Genomic DNA, 20,466 nt, shown 5'->3' on the forward strand with positions numbered 1-20,466 from the left:
TTATTATTATATTATTATTATTTATTATTATTATTATTATATTATTATTATTATTATTATTATTTTATTATTATTATTTATTATTTATTATTATTATTATTATTATTATTATTATTATTATTATTATATTATTATATATTATTATTATTATTATTATTATTACTATTGTTAGTATTATTATTATTATCATTATTATTATTATTATTATTATTATTTATTATTATTATTATTATTATTAATTATTATTATTATTATTATTATTATTGTTATATTATTATTTTTATTATTATTATTATTATTGTTATTGTTTTCATTATTATTATTATTATTATTATTATTATTATTATTATTATTATTATTATTATTATTATTATTATTATTATTATTATTATTATTATTATTATTATTATTATTATTATTATTATTATTGTTATTATTATTATTATTATTATTATTATTATTATTATTTATTATTATTATTATTATTATTTCTGTACTCATGGGCGTGGTAGGGTCTCATTCAAATTATTTTAAATAAAAATTTATATAGCACATTTCTACAGTTTAACCATTCTCAATGTGCTTCAAAGTGTATCATTTATTCTCCCGGCAGACCATATAGAACCATATTTTCATTTCTAACAGTAGCTTCTAAAAGTTGACAAAATCCGTCACTGCCTATAACCAGGTCGGTAATCATTCATACCTGAGTTGGAGTGATTTAGTTCTGGGTGGGGTTCCTGACCTCCCATAGTGGGTAGGGCGAGGCACTTACTGTCTTCTATCCACTTATTTCTGTTCTCCAATTTGCTTTCTGTCTTTGTCTTGGAATTTGGTTTTGTCCTGGCCGGAGTCCTTGGTTGGGAGGGAAACAGTCAAATGCATAGTTATTGTTTTGGGAGATGATATTTTTTTCTCTTGTAAATCATTTCTCTGTTATGTATTGTTATATTTGTTATTATGAATGTATAATGTAAACATTTGAATGTATTTCTTTAAGTGGGATCCTGGGCATGTGTCTTGATGAGACTTATAGGTGATTTCAAACTAAGTCTTATGATGGTATGCTCTTGGAATCTACATCTGATCCCTATTTGTTCCCAATTCCCCTTTGTCTTACTTTTTCTTGGGTGCTTTAATTATAATTCTAGAACTATTTACTATCCTACTTTCTTCCTTTTTACTGGTGCTAATATGACCTTATTGTGTCGCAAGCACGTAAAACCCTTAAAAACCAACAAAAGCAGTGATTTAGTTTTATGACATTTATGATTTTGGATTTGTAAGGAAACACAACATTTTTCTGAAGCAACATTTGTAACATCATTGACTGAGCAGTTTGATGTTTAATTTCTCACATGCAGATATGAGATAACTGCAGGGGTGAGCCTCAAAAAGACAGCCCCTCAAAAAACTACAAAAAAAAATTTACAAAAAAAAATAAAAAAATAAATATACATATATAATTTTTTTTAAAAAGCAAGGAACCGATTTCCCGAACTCATGTCTGCACCAGATTATTTTTGCTGTGATATCTAGTAAGAGGACATGTTAAAAAATCAATTGATCCATTTTGGAATATCAAATTAAAAAACAAAAAAATAACAACTGAAATTTCCTACAGATTTGACCCCAGGGGTTAACGTCTTTTAGGGCTTGCCTCTATATTGCTATTTGTAACAGTCCTAACTTTCTGATGATACTAACGAAAGAGTGAAAATGGAGAGGCTTCGTATGGGAACAATACAGACAATGGACATATCTCATACAAACCCTTCATCAGCACAACAATACACAAATTAAAATGAAAAACAAATAAAATTAAATTAAATTTTTAAAATATTAATAAAACGTTATTTTGTTTATTGTGTGCTGACAAAGGGTTTGTACCCAAATCTTCCATTATTTCTATTGTTCCCATACGAAGCCTCTACATTTTCACTCTTTCGTTGGTATTTTCACGATCACTGGCTTCAGGCAACCCCTACCCTTTTCTAACTTTCTGATGCATGAGAACACCTCTGAAAATGAGATGATTCCGGAATAAAATCAACAATTAAAAAAATATCTTACTGTGTGTAAAATGCCAAGCAGACTATGCCGTACATAGATGATTAGGTCCAATGTGGGTTTTTTGTGTGTGTCAGGTCCCCTTGGCATTCCGTGGATTTGTTAACAAGAGCTGGACCAACATGGAGGACCTTCTGTCATGGTCCGGTCTGGTCAACAAAACACTAGACATTCCTGCTTGGTTCCTGATGTACACATGGAGGTATTTATTTTTCTTTCAGCTCTCTCTCTCTTTCTCTCTCATACACATTCACATACTCTCTCTCTCTCTCTCTCTCTCTCTCTCTCTCTCTCTCTCTCTCTCTCTCTCTCCTCTCTCTCTCTCTCTCTCTCTCACTCTCTCTCACACATGCACACACACTCTCTCTTTATCTCTCTCTTTCTCTCTCTCTTTCTCTCTCTCTCTCTCTCTTTTTTTTTCTCTCTCTCTCTCTCTCTCTCTCTCTCTCTCTCTTTTTCTCTCTCTCTCCCTCTTTCTCTCTCTCACACACGCACACACACTCTCTCTTTATCTCTCTCTCTCTCATACACTATCTGACACACACTCTCTCTCCCTCTCTCTTTCTCTCACACACGCACACGCACACACACTCTCTCTCACTCTTTATCTCTCTATCTCTCTTTCTCTCTTTTCTATCTCTCTTTCTCTTTCTGTCTTTCTCTCTCCCTCTCCTTGTCTGTCAGTTTGTCTGCCTGTCTGTCTCTCTCTCTGTCTTTCTCTACTCCACTCTCTCTCTCTCTCTCTCTCTCTCTCTCTCTCTCTCTCTCTCTTTCTCACTCTCTCTCACCCTCTTTATCTCTCTCTCTCGCTCTCTTTCTCTCACTTATTCACCTTAGCACTGCTCTCCTCACATTGTCTTTTAGTATTTCATTCACCGTGTTTTGTTGACAAATGGAAACCCCAATCCTTGTCCACATCATCTGTCTTCGTCAATCAAATCAAAGTTTCCATTCCACTTGACCATTGTTTTCTATTTCTCTAAGCTTCAAACAACAACATTTATATCATACTTTAACCCTCTCCTTACCAGCCATTTTCAGGATTTTCCCCAAACTTCACACCCAGCTAATACATTTTTTTTTTATCACTCAAACACAATAGCAGTAAAGTTCTTGCGATACAAAATTTCTTTAGCAAAACATGCTCTACAACACACTGTTCATTTTCTTTAACTTTTATGATGTGCAAAGGAAATATGAATAAGAAAAATGGTTGTATTGTAAAGGATGTGACGATTTTCCTATAGTTGGTAACGAGAGGGTTAAAAACTACAAAGTGGAATGGCCTAAGGGGGAAAAAGCTATGTTTAACTTCTGTATTTGTATTTGTTTGAGTTATGTCCCTTGTTAATTGGAAGAATGATTATTAAAGACAACAACCAAAATAAAGACAGGTTTTCATCGTCATCCTTATCATCCTATTATCATTTTAATCATTACACAAAGTGACAAAAAAAAATTAATTAAAAAAATAAATAAATAAAATGATGATAACTAACAACTAATACAAAGACAATGTGTTATTGGGGAGCAAATGTTTTCCTATTCTTGTAATTGGTTGTTTCCATATTATTGTGTTTTCCAGACAAAATTTGTTGATGTTGAATGGAATTCTACAGCGTTTCTTTCTCAGTCTCCTCTTCTTCTTTTTGCTCTCAGTCGCTGATCGCACGTTTAAGCAGGTAAGTTGTTTATTGATGCGGCTACGTGGTCGGTTGGTATGACACTCTTCCTCAGATCGGAAGGTCCTGTGTTTGAGCCTCGCTTGGTGCATAGTTGAGTCCTTGGAAAAAGCTCTTTACTCACATTCTCTCACCATACTCAGGTGTAAAATGAGTACCTGGTCGTTAACAGCGTTATCTCTGTCAGAAAAAATTGTAATAATGCCTAACAGGTATCATGTCTCGTCCTATATGTTGGCCAGGGACCCCTTGTAAAGCACTTTGAGCACGTTTAGTGGATGTTGTGCTATACAAAAGCTTAATTTTTATTTTTTTATTAATGCTATGAAATCATTGATGATTTTCTATACCTGCCTTTCATCTGTTTGTTAATCCTAGAGGTGACAGGGCCTATTTCATTAAAAAAAAAAAAAATTGGCAGAATTTGATAATTGTTTCCATTGCTTTTTGGGGTCAGTTGGTAGAGCACTTGCTTTCATACGTAAAGGAACCACGATCGATCCCAAGTGCAGTCGAGATTTTTTCTGATCCTCCTCCACCCCTGTCTACCCAGCAGTGAATGGGTAGCTGAAAGTACTCTGCGATAGACTAGCGTCCTATCCAAAGGATCACACAAAAAAACGGGATAAACTTCGGCTCTGAAGGACTACTTACTTTCATTGCTCTGGGTGGAGTTCCTGACCTCCCATAGTGGGCAGGGAGGCACTTATTGTGTCTTGTATCCCTCTATATCTTGTTTTCCAACTTGTGCTTTGTCTTTGTCTTGGAATGAGATTACTTGGTTTCATCGTGGCCCTGGCTGGGAGGGAGACAGTCAAATGTATAGTTTTGGGAGATGATATTTTTGTCTTGTAAATCATCTCTTTGTTATGCACTGTAATATCTTTGTTTGTTTTACATATGTAAGATTTGTAAACGTTTGAGTGTGTTCCTCTTAGTGGCGACCTGTGCTTGTGTTAGGATTAGACATTTAGGTGATCTCAAACTAAGTACACTGATAGTGTGCTTTTCCCTATTTGAATCAATTCCCCTTTGTCTTCTTTTTCTTTGGTGCTTTAATTGTAATTGTAGAACTTTTTACTATCCCATTTTCTTTCTTTTTACTGGTGCTTATATGACCTAATGTGTTGCAAGCGTCGTAAAACCCTTAAAAACAAAAAGTAAACTGTGATGCTGCTCTATTTTCTCCAGATGTTAGTCTCACCACAGTTACAAATTTGTTACTGGATGCGATGAAAATGACAGTGCAGCTATGTGGTCTAGTGGTATGACACTTGGTTTCGGATCGGAAGGTCCTGGGTTCAAGCCTCACTTGGCGCATAGTTGAGTCCTTGGAGAAGGCTCTTTACTCACATTCTCTTACCGTACCTGGTGGTGAATAGTGTTGTCTCTGTCGAAAAAAAATTGTAATATCGCCTAGCAGGTGTCATGTCTGGTCCTAAATGTTAAATGTTGCTGTTAGCCACTGATCCCTTGTAAAGCGCTTTGAGCATGTTTAGTGGATATTGCGCTTATAAAAGCTCAATTTAACATTCATATCAGGACAAAAGTCATAGATTGAGTCAACTTAATATCAGCCCTGACAGCTGTAGGGTTTATGGCGGCAGGTTCTAATGATGTATGATGATCTATCCAGGCTGCATGCATGTACGATTGCGAACCCGTCCGGAAGCTTTGTCTCAACGCAATGCTCGACTAGATGCTCTGTATTCTCAGGCTCTTGTCCAGAATGCGTACATGTGGGACAGGGGAAAAGCCCCACTAATGCAGAGCTATTGCTGTTGATGGCAGCAGCTTCTAATGGTGCTTGCACTCGTGTACCGTCACAAACCTACCGGGAAGCTTCGTCACAACGCACCGTTCTACTAGATGCTCTGTGGTTTCAGGCTCATTACCACAACAGGTACATGTTGGACAGGTGGAAAGTCTCCACTGATGCAGTGAGCATGCCGTTAAACCGATACGGGCTGTTAATGGCAAAGTTATGCTAGCAATATTTATTTGAATGACAAATTAGAAAGCAGGCCTGGCACTGGTGTAACATAAAAATCTGATAAAGTATTTATGAAACACTGCTAGACATAGCAGTTAGAAAAAATAGTAGAAGAAATACTATATACCTCTTTAGTCAAGTAGTCCTTCAGAAATAGAAATGTTTATTTATTCATTTGCTTGTTTCCCTTTGACCACATAGGGATTTTGATAACAAGATAATACATAAGATATTTTGTATGTAATTTGGACTTTCATTTCATGTCATGCTGACTGAGTCCATAGAACACATATCCATGGCTCTTGAAATTCTGTGATGGGTCAAAATGGCACGTCTTCAATGATAACAAGTTGTTTTAAAAGGCAATTTAATTTATAGAATAAAACTGATCGCTAAGTATATCAAGTGTTTCAAACATTAAAAATTCCATCTTTGTTTATATGTTGTTTACTGGTTTTAAACATTAAAAAAAAACTTTAAAATATTGAGCTTTTATATAGCGCAATATCCACTAATTGCGCTCAAAGCACTTAACAAGGAGTCCCTGGCCAACAGTAAAATATAACATTTAGGACAAGACATGATGCCTGATAATATAATTTTTTCAGACAGATACAATGCTGTTAACGCCCAGGTACTCATTTCACACCTGACTACAATGACAGAAAGTGAGTAAAGAGCCTTCTCCAAAGACTCAATTATGCATCAAGCGAGGCTCCAACCCAGTATCATACCACAAGATCACATAGTCGCACATTTGATTTGTTGAATTCATGATAAAGAAAAGGTGATGATGACAAGAGGGGTATTATATCCATAGATAAAGCAGCTTTTGAATGAAAAACATGACCATTCTCATTTCAGTTGTTGGGAAGAAGGGGCAACACAGTTGAGACAGATTTATCTCAGTTGAGACAGATTTATCTATGTTTATAATATCTTTCGTTGTCATCACCTTGTCTTCCTCATCATGAGCTCAACAAGATTTTACTTAAGTGGTTCTTGATAGAGAACTCTCAAACCAGTTTCTGTATTGCTCCTTTTCCTTTTTTTCTTTCTTATATCTCACTTATTTCTTTTTTAAAAATTTCATCTCCCCTGACAGCGACTTCTCTACGCCAAACATTTTAGCTACCTCACGTCGTCCAGAAGGGCCCGCAAGTTTTCCATGCCCCATTTCCGCCTCAACAAAGTACGCAATATCAAAATATGGCTGTCCCTCCGTTCCTACTTAAAGGTTTGTTTTGGTTTTTTTAACTCTTAACTTTCCGTGTCTCTTGTTACTTTAACTTAATTTCAATTCAGAAAAATGAATGGAGCAGGCACTTATGTTGATAACATCAAGAAATGAAGTGAGTAGAAAAGTGCTAGAAGAAAATAAAGAATAAAAACTTTGGGACGATGAGGATTCAAACCCACGACCCTACTGTTATGACAAATCCACCTGGCCATGAGAGGGATGCTCTGCAATGGATTCCATCCACTGTGTAGACTTGGGGAAACTACTGACTTGATCAAAGTATTGACTTGGACAAAGTATTGACTTGATCAAAGGATTGACTTGGGCAAAGTATAGTCTTGATCAAAGCATTGACTTGGGCAAAATATAGACTTAGACAAAGTAGATTAAAATATTGACTTAGGCAAAGTATAGACTTAAGCAAAATTGATCAGAGTATAGACTTGAGCAAAGCATAGACTTAGTCAAAGTAGATCGAAGCATAGACTTGGGGAAAAGTATAGACGTGAGCAAAGTTTTGACTTCGGCAAATAACAGTTCAGTCAAAGTGTCAAGTTTCTCGAAATTTTCCCCGACTTAAAAATTCATTCCTATTACTTTTATTCATGCCAACCTCTCAGTCTTATTGACATTTGATGTCGTCACGTTATCCAGAAAATACTGAAGAAAGCCAGATCATTTCTAAGATTCTTTGATTTGCTTCATTTGATCGTTGTTATATTTTTTTTCAGTTCTTTCTAGTTTTTATTTTTTCAGTTGCTTTATGTGAATTTTTGGGGTGGGATATTTTGATTTGTTTTGTGTGTGTGTGTGTGTGTGTGTGTTTTTTTTTGTGTTTTTTTGTTTTTTGTTTTTTTGTGTTGAAACTACGAGGACCAACTTTTGTCATAATCTCATAAAAATATGCCAATATTTCAAATATATCCTCTGTTTCAGCGTCGAGGTCCTCAAAGATCGGTGGATGTAATTGTCTCTGCTTCTTTTATGTGCGGCATCTCCGTAGTTTGTCTCATTTCATTACAGGTGGGTCACATGAAATAAAATCTCAAGGAGAACTCAGTGTTATCCCTGTGAAAAATAACTAATAGCACCTCACAGGAAACTCATCCTACTTGTAAAAGTGATATCAAACTTGAGCTTGAGCTTTTATATAGCGCAATATCCACAAGGGGTCCCTGGCCAACAGCAACACTTAACATGTAGGATGTTATATGATGCCTGTTAGGCGATATTACAATTTTTTTACAACCTAGACAATGCTGGTAACTGTCAGGTACTCATTTTACACCCGATTACGGTGAGAGAATGTGAGTGAAGAGCCTTTTTCAAGGATTCAACTATGCGCCGAGCGAGGCTGTCACCCAGGACCTTCCTATCCGAAAGTGAGTGTCATACCACTAGACCACACAGCCGTGCACATTAAGCTGATAGAAGCTGTGGAATGTGAAAAGATAATGAACAAAAATTAATATAACAGCTTTGAAAAAAGAACCAAATACCAGTCACAGAACATTTCGGGTTCAAAACCCTTCTTCATTTGACATACTTGTCTTATTGCCAATCGCCTCTAATCTTCGGACTGGGACGCTTTGGCAGCTTCTCTGATATGTTGAGTGAGTTCTTTCCACTGATGACGATCTGCTGCGATGGATCTCAGGTGTTCTAAATCCTTTTCACATCTCAGTTCTTGTATGTCATTTGTCATCTAGCCGCTTGAGGTCTTTATTTATCGTAGTGTATATGCTTGTTATGGGTCTGCGAGATCTTCGAAAGGAACAACTGATAAATTATTGTGTAAAGTACAAAATAGAGATGCTGTGTATTCAGGAAACAAAACCCTTCTTCAGCCAATAACAAAAAAAAAACAATGAGACAGACTCCAGGAAAGTATTTGATACTTCTTGTCAGCTAGGAATAAGATCCTGAAACGTAAACAATTACAAATGTAAACAAACTATTACAATTGTAAACAATTACAAATGTAAACAATTACAATTGTAAACAATTACAAATGTAAACAAACTATTACAAATGTAAACAAACTTTGACAAATGTAAACTATTAGAAATGTAAATAAACTATTACAAATGTAAACAAACTATTACAAATGAAAATAAACTATTACAAATGTAAACAAACGATTACAGATGTAAACAATTATAAATTTAAACAATTACAAATGTAAACACTATTAAAATGTTAACACACTATTACAAATGTAAACAAACTATTAAAATGTTAATAAACTATTACAGATGTAAATAATTACAAATGTAAAACTATTACAAATGTAAACAAATTATTAAAATGTTAACAAACTAGTACAAATGTAAACTATTCCATACAGACAAGAAAGACGTGTCAAAATTTTCTCTGCCAGTTTACTGGGTTTTAAATGGTGTATTGCTTTTATTGTTTTTGTTTTGTTTTGTTTTTTGAAGGGGGGGGGGGGGGGCGTCTCCTGTAAAGGGTTTTGATCCCGAAACGTTCTTTGATTGATATTTAGTTCTAATTTGAAGCTTCTATTCTCAGATTTGTTCATTATGTGATATTTTAGGTATTACGGATCTCTTAAAGTGCTTTTGGCTAGATTAGCTTCTCCTCCTCCTCCTCCTCCTCTTCTTCCTCTTCTTCCTCCTCCACTTCTTCCTCCTCCTCCTTCTCCTCCTCCTCCACCATACAGTTTAGTCTGCAAAGCTGTGGTACCAATATAAAAGCTCAATTTTTGGGGTTATTTAAGAAAAAAAAGTGTTATTATTTTCTCCTTATCCTATTCTATTGACCAGATGTTGAAAGACAGCGGGAACTACTTGGACTTTTTATGTAACTGGGAGTTGCTGGTCTGGTGCTTGGCACTGGCCGTTTTCCTGCTACGCTTCATGACCTTGGGTCTCAAGATTAACAAGAAGTATAGAAATCTGTCGGTGCTCATCACGGAACAGGTGGGTTGGTGTGGCCATGTGGTCTAGTGGTATGACACTTGCTTTCGGATCAGAAGGTCCTGGGTACAAGCCTCACTCTGCGCATAGTTGAGTTCTTGGAAAAGGCTCTTTACTGACATTCTGTCTCTGTACCGTACTCAGGTGTAAAATGTACCATACCTTAACAGCGTTGTCTCTGAAAAAATTGTAATATCACCTAAAAGGCATTATGTCTCATTCTACATGTTACGTGTGGTTGTTGATCAGGGACCCTACAAAGTGCTTTACAGTGGAGACGTTCAGCTCAAGTTTTTTTTGGTGGATTGGTTTTGTCACTCTCTGATGTGCCTTTAATGATATTGGTGATACAATGATAAGTGTTACTGTTATGCAATGGTGATCATGATATTGATAGTGGTGAAATCAGTGAATGCAGAGGTGGTGGGATTTGAATTTGATTTTTGAAAATTTTCAGAGAAAAAAACTCAATCACTATCTTTAGCTTTATAAATGAACGATCTTCCCTCTGTAAAAAGTAATGGACAAAAATGAATATAATAGCTTCAAAAGAGAACAAAATATCAAGCATGGAATTTATCGGATTCAAAACCTTTCTTCAGCAAATAACAAATACAAAGAAAATATGAATGTCACATAAATGATAAAAACCGAATAGTATATTCTTTTTTTTTTGAGAATTATATTTCCTCTCTCCACTTTGGAATTATTGATGATGATAGTGATGGTCTTGATGATGATGATGATGACGATGATGGTGGTGGTGGTGGTGATGATGATGATGATGATGATGGTGGTAATGATGATGATGATGGTGATAATCCTGATAATTTAAATCACCCTGATATTGAAATAAAGACAATCTTTCGTTTTCCCAAATCACCCAGATCAACCTCTATCTTCAAATGGAACAGAAGCCACACAAGAAGGAGGAACTCATTCTGGCCAACAACGTACTCAGACTTGCTGAAGACCTACTCAAGGTGATTAGATTTGTGTGGCCTAGTGTGGTCTAGTGGTATGACACTTGCCTTTGGATTGGAAGGTCCAGAGTTTGAGTGCTGATCTGAGCGGCGCATAGTTGAGTTCTTGGAAAAAGTTCTTAACTCACATTCTCTCGCTGTGCTTACTTGTGAAATGAGTACCTGGCCGTAAACAGCTTTGTCTCTGTCTGAAAAAAAAATTGTAATATTGTCCAACACAGGTGTCATGTCTCATCCTACATGTTCAGCATAGCAATTAGCGAGGGACCTCTTGTTAAGCGATTTGAATTTGAGCACATTTAGTAGATATTTACACAGTGTGAGTAGGGTTCAAATTTAGACCTTGAAAAAGGCTCTTTACCCACATTTTCTCACTATACTCAGGTGCAAATCCAGCTCTACAAGTTAAGTGTTACTGTTTGCTTTGGACCTCTTGTAAATCGCTTTAGCACATTTAGTGCATATTGCACTTTTTTAATGCAGAGGTGGGATTCTTCCTCTGATCCATGGATTTCTTTAATAATCATTTATCAATCCTCGGATATCATATTTTGTGTTTTCGGTCCTCAGAAAAAGATTTCAGAAGAAAACGAGAGTTATTAAAGTAGACAAGTCTAATTTTTAGTCCAAGCTGCTTTTTTGTTTTGCGTTTTCAGCAAAATTTGGGGAGGCCCACCTCTGATGAAAGCTCATATATTTAAAGAACTGAACAAGTGTGTAGGAAAGGTGCCAGACAATGCAAGAAAGAAAAATACAAGAAAAAAAAAACCATCCCAAAAATTAAATCTACCTCGATGGTTTTTGGGATGGTTATTTTCTTGTATTTTGTTTTCTAGTTTTGTCCAACGTCATACACACTTGTTCAGATCTTTATCTTACACCGGTGCCTGCTTCCTAATTTCTTAACTTCATATTTTTTAAATGTTCATAATTTTTGACAATATCATCATCATTCTCTCCATTCCAGGAGTTGGAAAGCCCGTTCAAGATTTCTGGATTCTCCGCCAATCCCTTCATCTACAATATCACCAAGGTCATCGTCCTCTCCGCTTTCTCTGCTGTCCTCACAGAGCTGCTGGGATTTAAGCTCAAGCTACACAAGATTAAACTCAAGGGCTGAGAAATGTCTGAAATCTTTTGATTTGGAATGGATAATTTTATTTATTATGAATTTTAATTAATTAATATTTTTTTTTGCTCTGCAATGACCAAACCCTTTCATAATGGAAAAATCCAGTTTTTGAGAAGAAGCAAAAAAAAAAAGAAAGAAAAAAAATAATAAAAACGACAAACAAACCATCTTTTCATCACCATCAGGCATGAATAGGCAAACACGGTGTTTTACATTTTCCAGGTTTGTAAGAAAATATATAAATAGAACATAAGTTTAAGACCTCATTTATATTAAGGAAGGGAAACATTTTATTATAAAAATATAAATATCTCTGAACCAATTTCGATTATACTGGGTTTTAAAATATTTTCATTGTATGTCAGTATTGCATTTACATTGTTTTTCATGGCTCAAGGTATTTCCTTGGAACAATCGTTCGGCTGTCTCAAACTTAAAGAGATTTCCACATTTTACCATAGTCCCAAAACTCTGAAAAAAATAATTTTTAACAAAATGCATTAAAAATATTTTGGCCAGAACTTGTACTTCAAATATCGATTAATTAAAATGACCCTCGCCTTGTCAAAAACTCTCAAACCTAGAAATTATTTCTGTCCCGGGTCTGAGAAGTTTTTGACAAGATGTCAAAGATCATTTTGATCGAATCAGTATTGAAAGACGAGTTTTCTGACCAAAATTTTTTTTAATGTTTTTTTTTTAGAGTTGGACAGAATCAGACAAAGACCAGAATTCGACTCGACTACGAATGGTCTGTCTTAGTGGGTTGTCTATTAATTTAGAGGATGAATTCCTCCTGTTTTTTTAAATTTATCTTTTGCTCAAGTGACTATTTGTCTCAGAGTTTCCCCAAGTCTACATTTTAAAAGAAAAATAATAAAATGAATTCAATTCCCTAGGGGAAATTTGGGTCTATTCCAAGGGAAGACTGGAATTTCCCAGGCATCAGCCGCAGTGCAGCGCCACAAACTGAGCTAGGGCAAATTGACTTGTTTAAGGTCACTGTACATGGTAGGGAGTTGAACTTAGTAACTTTTGGGTATAAAGAAAAGACCATACTGCTGTGCCATACAGCAGCAGAAGATCAGTTTGATGAGAAAAAAAAAACCCACTTCATCATTCATTTGTGTCAAATTCCTCAGTTGTGCTTGTTTTCTTATTTAATTTTTGTTATCAATTCCTCTTCTAGCTGGAGTGGAAATGGGGGAGTTGATGATGATACGAAGAGCAGATCCCATTATTTTTATTTTTATTTTCTTTTTACATTCTAGATTGGTGCTTTATGTTGCAGATATCATGTTCTGGTTTTGTTTTTTGGGGGGTTTTTTCTTCTTCTTTATTTCCTTATTCTTTTTGTTTTTTAATATCCACAATGAGAGTAATACTCAATCTGACTAGAGTTAATTGGTTTTGAATAAAGCTGAACTCTTTAGCCAATCGTCGGCTTGCTTTTAAAAAGACAAAACATAATTGAGCAATCCCATCGTAAAATAGTTTGGCCAATATTGCATTTATTGTGAGGGTGTCTAGTTGAAAGCAGGACCGATATCATGTTATAATAAAATAATTTTTAAACAGAAAGTGGATTGCACATTCAGAAAAATTAACTGATGATAACGACTTAAAAATGTGTTGTTTTTTTTTTTGTTTTAAGAAAAGGGGTCAAAAGTGTTTTGTTAATCCATTGAAAGTTATGACAGGTCTTTTAAAGTTCTTTGCTCGATTCATTAAAAAAAATTTTTGTCAGAAGTGAAAACGAAGATTACCAAACTTTGTTTTTAATGATATTTTGAAGACTCATTCATCGAAGCATTACAGCTTTTAGAGAGTGACCATTTTACTTAAGGCGATGTTCGAAGTGTGTATGAGAATCTCAACACTATTGAAGAAAAACACACCAGAAAATGATTAAAATTTTGGATTTTTTAAATACTGTAAAAGTTTGTCAAAGTATTTTTAATTAAAACAAGAGTTGAGTTTTTTCTTAGTCAGTTTTTATATTTTAAACTCTTTAATTTTTTTAAATTTCGGGCTGGTTTTAGATATCTTACAATGTTTATTTTAGGTACTCAAAACAGCAGAGTGAAGATAGAGAAAAGAGGTGGGGGGAGGGTAATTGGGGAAAATGCTTTTAGATCTGATTGTGTATGAAGAAAAAAAAATATTACAAATACAGACCTGCTAATTTAAACGAAAAATTTGAACTTCATCTGCAGAATTAAATAAGCATCCAAATAGGAGCACCAACATTTAGGACTCTATAATGTGTCATTCAGACGTCCTTAGGGCAAATGGATCATCTATAAGGATAATAAAAAATAAAAAATAGTAGTCTTTCAGAGCCATTGGCCCATGGAGCCAGACTTTATCCTGGTGTCTATAGCATGAAATAGACACTATCAATTACTTGTTATCCCTTAACTAGGACGCTAATCTATTGCAAAATACTTTCCTCCAGATCACCAACCCAGCTACCCAATCACTGCTGGGTGGACAGGCAGGTCATTAAAAAAAATCTCGACAGCACCCAGGATCGATCTCGATCCCTTTGCTTGTGAAACAAGTGCTCTACCAACTGAGCTATTAGGACCCCCCCCCCCCTCCTACGAGGATATATATGTGGATTTGTTTTCCCTTTTCTACGGATTTTAAAAATTTAAAGGGAAACACAACAGAATTTATCTGAATGAAACTGTTTTTAATGATCTTTTTCTAATGTCTGAGAGAAATTATTTCAATAGACGACAATCCAGATCTGAGCATCATTAGAGTTACAGTCAGTCTTGTCTCTCTAATCTGGAACTCCACACAATCTGGGTGTCACCCATTATCTATAAAAGGTTGCCTGAAGATGGATTTTTAAAAAAATTATTTCGGTACTGTTTCCTTGACCCCGATGTCTCTGTAATCTGGACGAAATGCTGGGAATGGAGGTGTTCGGATTGGGGACACATGACTATACTTTCATTTGCTTAAATTTTTTTTTTTAATGAAGAAATTAAATAATCATAAGCATGTGTGTAGCGTATTTCCACAGATGCTCATGCTCATTTTTAATTAAGGGTATAGATCTGAGTGAGCTATTTACAGAGTATCACCACCATTATATATTGTATGTCATGTTTTTTTTCATATATTTTAAATATTATGTAGATACCAACACCTAACTCCCGAGTGTGACTGCCAACTAACTATCATTTTTGTAACTTCTCTGGGTAGGGGGAGGTAATTTACAATGTCTCCTCCTCCTTTTCCCCCACTCCCCCCTCTCCTTTTTCCCACCACTTACCGCTACTTGAGTATTATGTTGTGTCCTTTACATCCTGGTGACTCACCATAGAAGTGAAATATAGCCTACAGTGACTACTAATTCAGATTTGAAGCTGGCAGCTCTCTCAATTGATTCGCACAAGCGTCCAACTATGCTATGTATGTAATTTCTGAATTTGAAATGAAAGTTAAACCGTTGGGTTATGGCAATGGTTCATGTAAACCATTGGGTTATGGCAATGGCTCATGTAAACAATTGGGTTATGGCAATGGCTCAGGTTGGGTGGGGTTCCTGACCTCCCATGGTGGGCAGGGAGGCACTTGACTGTGTCTTCTATCCTCCTATATCTGTTTTCTAACTTGCTGTCTGTCTATGTCTTGGAATGAGATTACTTGGTTTTGTCCTTGCCTAGGCCAGAATCCTTGACTTGGAGGGAAACAGTCTAATGTATAGCTATAGTTCTGGGAGATATTTTTTTTCATTGTAAATCATCTCTCTATTATGTACTATTTCATTTTTTTTGTTGGAAATATTTATACATCGGCTTATTAACATTTAAGTGTATTAGTGGGGACCTGTGTTTGTGTTTTGATGAGACTTTTAGGTGATCTCTAAGTACACTGATAGTGTGCTCTTGGAATCTACATCTGTTCCTTACTTGAACCAATTCCCCTCTGTCTTTCTTTTCCTTGGGTGCTCTAACTGTAATTCCAGAATTCTTTGACTATAACATTTCTTCCTTTTTACTGGCGCTGATATGACCTAAATGTGTTGCAAGAGCCGTAAAACCCATTAAAAAAACAACAACAAAAACAGCAATGGCTCATGATTCATGCTATATTGTTAATAAACATTCAAGGTTGAAAAAATGTTATTTATTATTCTGTTGTGGAACAGTCTATATTCTTATTTAACATTGGAGCTAGAAAAATACCATTAATATTAATGCGTTGTCAAACACTAAAAATATGAATACAGACAGGCTGTCTGGATTTTATGTGATGTATTCATATTTTTACTATATTCTTTATTGGCCGAGGAAGGGTTTTGATCCCAAAACGTTCTGTGTTTTGTTTTTTTGTTTTTCTTTTTCAAAGCTGTTATATTGACCTCCCATAGCGGGCAGGGAGGTACATACTGTGTCTTCTATTCCCTTATGTCTGTTTTCCAACATGCTTTCTGTCTTTGTTTTGGAATGAGATTACTTGGTTTTTTTCCTGGCCCTGGTCGGAGTCCTGCCTGGGAGGGAAACAGTCAAATGCACAGTTATTGTCTTGGGAGATGATATTTTTTTTCCTTGTAAATCATCTCTCTGTTATGTATGATTATATGTGTTATTTTTAATGTATAATGTTAGCATTTGAGTGTGTTCCTCTTTGTTGGATTTTGTTCTTGTATCCGGATGAGACTTATAGGTGATCTCAAACTAAGTACATGGGTGGTATGCTCTTGGAATCTACATCTGATCCCTATTTGTTCCCAGTTCCCCTTTGTTTTACTTTCTCTTGGGTGCTTTGATTGTAATTCTAGAACTTTTTACTATCCCATTTTCTTCCTTTTTACTGGCGCTGATATAACCTAAATGTGTTGCAAGCGTCGTAAAACCCTTAAAAACAAACAAACAAAAGCTGTTATATTCATTTTTGTTTATTACCATTTACTTTATTATGATTATTATTATTATTATTATTATTATTATTATTATTATTATTATTATTATTATTATTATTATTATTATTATTATTATTGTTAATTATTTTTTAAAATTAAAACTATCTATTGTCATGAAACGATGGATTATTAACCTTTTTTGACCCTTTATTATTTAAAAAAATTATTTGTTTGCCTTGCAACCAAAATAGATTTTATGATCAAAGACATTTTCACATTTTCAAGATTATATCAACACAGTCTGGAGTGTTTTGACTTTTTTTGTTTTGTTTTTTTTTTCCCCATTGAAGTGCTTTCTCTACATTTTACAGACATACTTTTATCTTCACCCCAAAGTTTGTTTGTTTTTTTTAAACCTTGCCAATCCCACCCTTAATAATAATTCAGTTTTACCCAGCATAATTTTGGACAACATGGGTGATCCCTGTTGGCATCAGAAGTTTACTGGATGGATTATCTATAATTCATTCTGCTTCACAGAAGCTGATTAGGGGACAAATAAAGAAAAAAAAAGGCAGTTGGCAAATTGCTTCATGGAAAGACTATGCGATGACATCTTACTGTGACAACAATGATGATTCCTGTTGACATTAGATGTTTGTTTGATGGATTATCTCCATTCCTTCATGGAATGCTTAGGCAATGGCGCCTAATGATGATCTGTGGAAGTGGAAGGGCGTTTTGTTTTTTTTCTTCTTACCCACGTTTGGTGGTTGTAGTTCAGTAGAATTGTCACTACACAAGAGAATAAATAAATAAAATTCCCTTTATTCAACCCATAGGGAAAATTTGTCTGTAGGGTCATTTCCAAGGGAAGACTGGAATAAATCAAGCGTCAGCTGCAGTGCAGTGCCACAAATTGAGCAAGGGCGAGGTGACTTGCTCAAGGCCGCACAGAGCTGCGGCGGGTGGTCGAACTCGGTACCTTTCGGGTACAAAGCAAAAACTCTACCACTGAGACACATTGCCCCCTAAGGAGCTAATGACTTTGTTCAAATGCTTGGCAGAGTGAAGTTTGGTTTTGGTTTTTTCTGATCATTTTATCCATCAAGCAGAAAGGTCTGTCTCTATTAGATCTGACTGAAAGTACTTTGCATAGGCAATGGGAAGTAGCAATTGTCACTGCCTGCTTATAATTGCTACAAAAAAGTTGAAAGATTACCTCCCACCCCCCCCCCCCCCCCACCCATAATGGCAGTTTCTAAGTGCAAGCTATTGTTGGACATTATAAATATATGCATAAAATATTCATTGTTGTAATCGTAAGTTCATTTGGTTATCTTTACCAGTAAGTTATGATTATTATTATTATTATTATTAATATTTCAAAATTTGTGACAATACTTTTGCATTATTGACACGTGTTAAATTCCTAACTGTGAAAGTTTGTTTTTTTATTTCTCATCTCAGTCTAAAGCAACATTTTTCTGGTCATTTAAAAAAGAATGAGTATCATTTCTATCTGACTTTCATTTTCATTAACCTTTAAGACGAACACGCTGCAGTGATTGGGTAGGGTTCCTGACCTCCTATAGTGGGCAGGGAGGTACTTGTTGTGTCTTCTATCCACCTGTATCTGTTTTTCAATTTGCTTTCTGTCTTTGTCTTGGAATGAGATTACTTGGTTTTGTCCTGGCCTTGGCCGGAGACCCTGGCTGGGAGGGAAACAGCCAAATGTATAGTTAGAATTTTGGGAGATGATATTTTTTTGTCTTGTAAATCATCTCTCTGTTATGCACTGTATTATGTTTTGTTTACATATATATGATTTGAGTGTGTTTCTTTTAGTGGGAACTTGTGCTTGTGTCTGGATGAGACTTAGGTGATCTCAAAGTACTTTGATAGTGTGCTTTTCTGAATCTACATCTGATTCCTATTTGAACTAATTCCCCTTTGTTTCACCTTTTCTTCGATGCTTTAATTGTAATTCTGGAACTTTGTATTATCTCATTTTCCCTTTTTACTGGCGCTGCTATGACCTAAATGTGTTGCAAGCGCCATAAAACACTTCAATACAAATAAAACAAACAATCCCGCATTAAATGATAATCAGCGAGTCGACATTCACTGGTTCTTCAATCAAAAGTAGATTTCCCCTTTATATGAATAGAAGAGACTTTTTTATCATTCATTTTATCTATTTTGAGACTCCTTCAGTTTAGAAGTCCAGTTCTTCTTTCATAAGAGCCTCATGGCTGAGGATTTTGTGTGCTTTATAAGAGTTCACTATTATTCTTCTTCTTATTATTATTCTTATTTTTATTATTGGTATCATTATTATTATAGTACTTGCACGCCAAAGATGTGCAATGTGGCGCGCTGGTGACTGAGCGGGTGGTTGGATGGGAGCATCACCCTTGAATCATATACCTATGATGTTCGCATGGGTGTACGATCCGATAGTGATGTCGTTTCTTCTTCTCTTTACTAGCCTATCCTGCTTCTTTGGTTTGTGATTGTATTTTTGACAGGGGATATTTTTTTTTCTGTAAATCTTCTGCCTGTTTGTTCTTGGTTATTTATAATTTAGCTTATGATATCTTTAGGTTATGATTTTGATTTACATTTGTACTATTTTTGTTAGATTGCTTGTTTTTTTGTTTCAGCAGTCTCTCATATAACCTCAATTGTGTTGGAAGAGACCTAAAGGAACAAACAAAAGCTGGTGACTGAATTTTTTCTATACAAAAAGTCATAATTCTTGCAGGCTTATTGGGGGGGGGGGGTCAGAAGAAAAGAAAATCTCCACTGCATCTGGGATTGACCTTGGTTCCTTTGCATTTGAAGTGAATGGCCTACCAACTATGCGAACTATCGGTACCCCCCAGACTGGGTATAGAAGTTCATATATTTTTAATCATCATTCACCTCGATTCCCCCTTTTTATCCAAGCCTACGGCCTTTTATTTTGATGGCCTAGGAATGTCCCAAGAGTTGCCAGACTTCTCAAAAAAAAAAAACAACCAAACAAAAAAAGACCCAAAGAATGTTTCATGTGTTGCTGTGAAATTCACATAGATCAGACCTGCCTAGTACTAATGAACAATTCGTAAAAATACGAATTTTTTGCCCCAGCTACAGAACAATATTCACTTCTTTAACTCAATAAATCTTGTTGAAAAGGAAAGTTTAGTTCCTTAGAGTCAGAGCCTAATTCAGGACTTTGGAGCTTTTTTTTGTTCATGCTAAGGGCAAATTATTTATTTCTAAAGCTATTTAAAATGACTTTTTCTTTTTTCCCTTGGAAACTTCGAATTTTTTAAATTTCAACTAGGCAGCTCTGACATAGATATAATATACCAACAAAACTGAAAATTGCCATTCATGAAAATGGTGTCATTTGACGACATCCAATTCGGTCGAGAAAACAAGTTCACAAATGACGTAAAAGTTGTTTTTGCTTGCAGTCGACATCATTTATATGAAAAACAAATTTTATTTTGTTTCCAATATTCACCTCTTGTTGGGAGAGGAGACTGATAGGA

General features: G+C 35.2%; 1 protein-coding gene across 20 annotated transcripts in view; it reads left to right on the forward strand.

The window, feature by feature from the left end:
• The window catches only part of LOC144957372 (uncharacterized), an 80,257-nt gene extending 67,916 nt beyond the window's left edge, over window positions 1-12,341 (forward strand). For all 20 annotated transcript variants that reach the window (XM_078888592.1, XM_078888584.1, XM_078888591.1 and 17 more), the window contains 7 exons: window positions 2,148-2,272; window positions 3,656-3,752; window positions 6,851-6,982; window positions 7,922-8,008; window positions 9,772-9,927; window positions 10,812-10,907; window positions 11,875-12,341. In XM_078888592.1, the coding sequence (XP_078744718.1) occupies window positions 2,148-2,272; window positions 3,656-3,752; window positions 6,851-6,982; window positions 7,922-8,008; window positions 9,772-9,927; window positions 10,812-10,907; window positions 11,875-12,027 (846 nt within the window). In that variant the 3' untranslated portion in view covers window positions 12,028-12,341. The remainder of the gene's footprint in view (window positions 1-2,147; window positions 2,273-3,655; window positions 3,753-6,850; window positions 6,983-7,921; window positions 8,009-9,771; window positions 9,928-10,811; window positions 10,908-11,874) is intronic.
• The last annotated feature ends 8,125 nt before the right edge of the window (window positions 12,342-20,466 follow it).

This window comes from Berghia stephanieae, chromosome 11, assembly GCF_034508935.2.
Source record: "Berghia stephanieae isolate SIO BIC M18660-M18661 chromosome 11, UCSD_Bste_1.3, whole genome shotgun sequence".
NCBI classification, from domain to species: Eukaryota; Metazoa; Mollusca; class Gastropoda; order Nudibranchia; family Aeolidiidae; genus Berghia; species Berghia stephanieae.